This window comes from Vigna angularis, chromosome 9 (genome assembly GCF_016808095.1).
Source record: "Vigna angularis cultivar LongXiaoDou No.4 chromosome 9, ASM1680809v1, whole genome shotgun sequence".
Classification (NCBI taxonomy): Eukaryota; Viridiplantae; Streptophyta; class Magnoliopsida; order Fabales; family Fabaceae; genus Vigna; species Vigna angularis.
Genome location: NC_068978.1, coordinates 25,147,143 through 25,150,086, shown reverse-complemented (window position 1 = coordinate 25,150,086; position 2,944 = coordinate 25,147,143). Strand labels below are relative to the sequence as shown.

Sequence of the window (2,944 nt, the reverse complement as noted above, 5' to 3'; positions counted from 1 at the left end):
TTCTCCTTGTTCCATGTCACTCTTAACATTAATATGTTGAATTAAAAGAAGAAAAAATTTTAAATATTGCTTATCGATGATATATTTATGACGATTGAAAGAGTAAACATAGATTGCAAATTAAAAGATATATTTATCAATTCATATTTAACAATAAATAAAATGTTGTATCTAATTTGAAGCTTGCAGGTTGAGAAAAGGATGACACCATGTTCTTCAGTGGTAAAAGACTCTCTAAGAAGAAAGTTAATTGTATGGAAAGAGATGTCAAAAAAGAGGAGCAGACATCATAGAAGTTCAACCTGTCCTACTTCTGCAATAAGCATGAACGACAACTTGTTAACAACATTTGTGCAAGATCCTGTCTCTCCTTTGGTCTATCACCTTCATAAACAACATGTGTATGCCACAAAAACGAAGTTAACTAGGTCTGTGTCATTTCCTCTACCTGACCCCTCATCAAAGAGAGAAAGCTTTGGGGCTGCAGGGAACGCTTTTTCACCGGAAGGGAAAGGAAAATTATGTTTTGAAAGCAAAACACCAAAGTCAGGTCAATTTGAATCCTCAAAAAAGTTTTACCTAAGGTCCTTGTCTCAATGTTTCAATGTAAATGAAGCAATGATTACAAGAGATGTTACTAGTTCTTCACCTCAGGATCAAAGTGTCACCGAAATCAAACATTTTAAGAATCTGAAACAGAAAATAAAGCATGTTATAGGAGAAAGTAGAAAAGAAAAGCTTCGAGTAGCTATGGATGCTATTATTGACAAACTTCCTCAAGGCCATGGGATATCGAATGATTTGAAGAAAGAAGTTTTTAAGAAAATGACAGATTCTAATGATGGTAGAGAAGGTGAAAATTGTCATGGAAAATATAATGAGAGTGATCGTGTTACTAGTTCATTTGCCAAGCATCACTGGAACATCATTCGAAGAAAATTGTCTCTTGAAGAACCACTAGACAATTATTTTCGCTCCCATGAGAAGGGCTTTAATTCAGAAAAAATTCGCCTCCAATCCAAGCAGCTAAAATTAAGAACAGAAAAGGGACATTCACCATTGAAGATGCTGGTACAAAGGATGCTTTCATTGCCTGATCTCAATGCCTTGTCCTATCCTTATCAAAATAGCGACTTCCCTGATATTTCATCTGTGACTGAGCCAAAGCCAAAAGTAGCTTCTGGGGATGGAACATTGAGTTCAGAGAACATTTTCAATCAGAAAAAGAGGCCTGGCATTAATTTACATTCAAAAATTCGGCTTCAATCAGAGACACCTGTAGAAGATTTGATTCAGAAACACCCTGACAGTGTGGATGAAAATGATCAAGAGATTAGTAATATTTTTGAACAAGGATCAGAGTGCAGCAGTGAGATTAATGGCAAGGCTGGTGTGGCAACTGATGATTTTGGACATAGTTTTTTTAAAAGTGGTGACACCTCTGATGACCAAGAAATGATTGAGCCGATAAAAGAAAACATGACTGCAATAGAAGAATCAGGTTTCCCTATCTCACTCAATTCTTTGTTTCTTAATATATGCTACTCTCTCTTAAATCGCGTTGTGGTTAAAATACATTTTCATAACCCATAAGATAGAAAAGAAAGAGTTTGAATTATATTTTATATACTATATATCAATTTTATATAAATGCATTATATATATATATATATATATATATATATATATTTCTTTTGCAAAATGTTGGTCAGTTTAATATGATATATGTCATTATCTGCATGTTAAATCTTCAATAGTGTTAGTTGCAGCATACTGAGTTGCATTCGTGATTTCAGTGGATTCAAAATTGATTACAGAACCTGGCATTGAGCTAGAAAACATTATTGAGCAACAAGAGGCTACCATGGATTCACTCAAAGTGCAAGACACCATAGAGAATGCTCAAAAAGTGGAGATTCAAAGCAGGAACTTGAACTATGACATTACTTTTTTTCATATCCCCATCAAAGACAAAGCTGAGTTTAACTACGTGAAATTTGTACTTGAGATATCTGGACTGACTGGTAAAGACTGCCTTTCTTCATGGCATTCAAGTGACCACCCAGTTGATCCACTACTCTATGAAGAAATGGAGAATGACCTTGATTTCTGCACTTATGGTGGCAGTGGCCAATGCAATCACCATGTGTTGTTTGACCTAATCAATGAGACATTGTTGGAACTTTCTGGGAGGTGTCACTGCTGCTGTTCCATACCTTTCTCATCTTCTCATCCAATGCCAAAAGGGTGTCACACTCTTCATCAAGTGTGGATTCATATGAACAAGTCCTTGTGCCTCAGATCCAAAACTGGGCTAACCATAGATGACCATGTAAGTCGTGATCTAGAAAGGCGTGATGGGTGGGTGAACCCTAAATTGTATGCACAGTGTGTCAGTTTGGAGCTTGAAGACTTTATTTTGCATGATCTTCTGGAGGAAATATCATGTGACTTAGCATGCATTTAAGGAAGTTAAGTTACTAAATAGTGTGCATTTTCTTAGTGTCATCCTTTGTAATCTTATTTAGAAGGAAATGTATCCATAGTTTGGGAACTCTATCACGATTCAAGGGGAAAAGTTTAACTTATTCAATATAGTTTGAATTTGGATAGGAAAATGGTATTTTATAATCCAAATTTTTTTATACCCATTTCACATTAGGTTTAATACCTCTTTTGGTCCCTCGAAAGAGGCCAAATGTTCAATTGGGTCCTACGTTTTTTTAGAAGTTCAATGTGGTTCCAACTTTTGTAAAAAGTGTGCAATTAAGTCCTTTTTGGAAACGGCGTTAATTTTTTAACGGGCCAGCTGACAGGGTGGACTGAAGTTTGCTACGTGGCTGTGTGAGGGTAATACGTGGCTGTGTGAGGGTAATACGTGACTGTGAAAGGGTAAACGTGTGTATATTACTGAGGTTAACAAATCAGAGGTTAGGGTTTGAGT

The 2,944-nt window shown here is 36.0% G+C and overlaps 1 protein-coding gene across 1 annotated transcript; it reads left to right on the top strand.

Annotated features, from left to right (window-relative positions):
• The first annotated feature begins 324 nt into the window (after positions 1 to 324).
• On the top strand, positions 325 to 2,467 carry LOC108346673 (uncharacterized). Its single transcript, XM_017585735.1, has 2 exons — positions 325 to 1,501; positions 1,797 to 2,467. Exons 1-2 carry the CDS (start codon positions 325 to 327, stop codon positions 2,465 to 2,467), a joined length of 1,848 nt encoding a protein of 615 aa, XP_017441224.1.
• Positions 2,468 to 2,944: the final 477 nt, after the last annotated feature.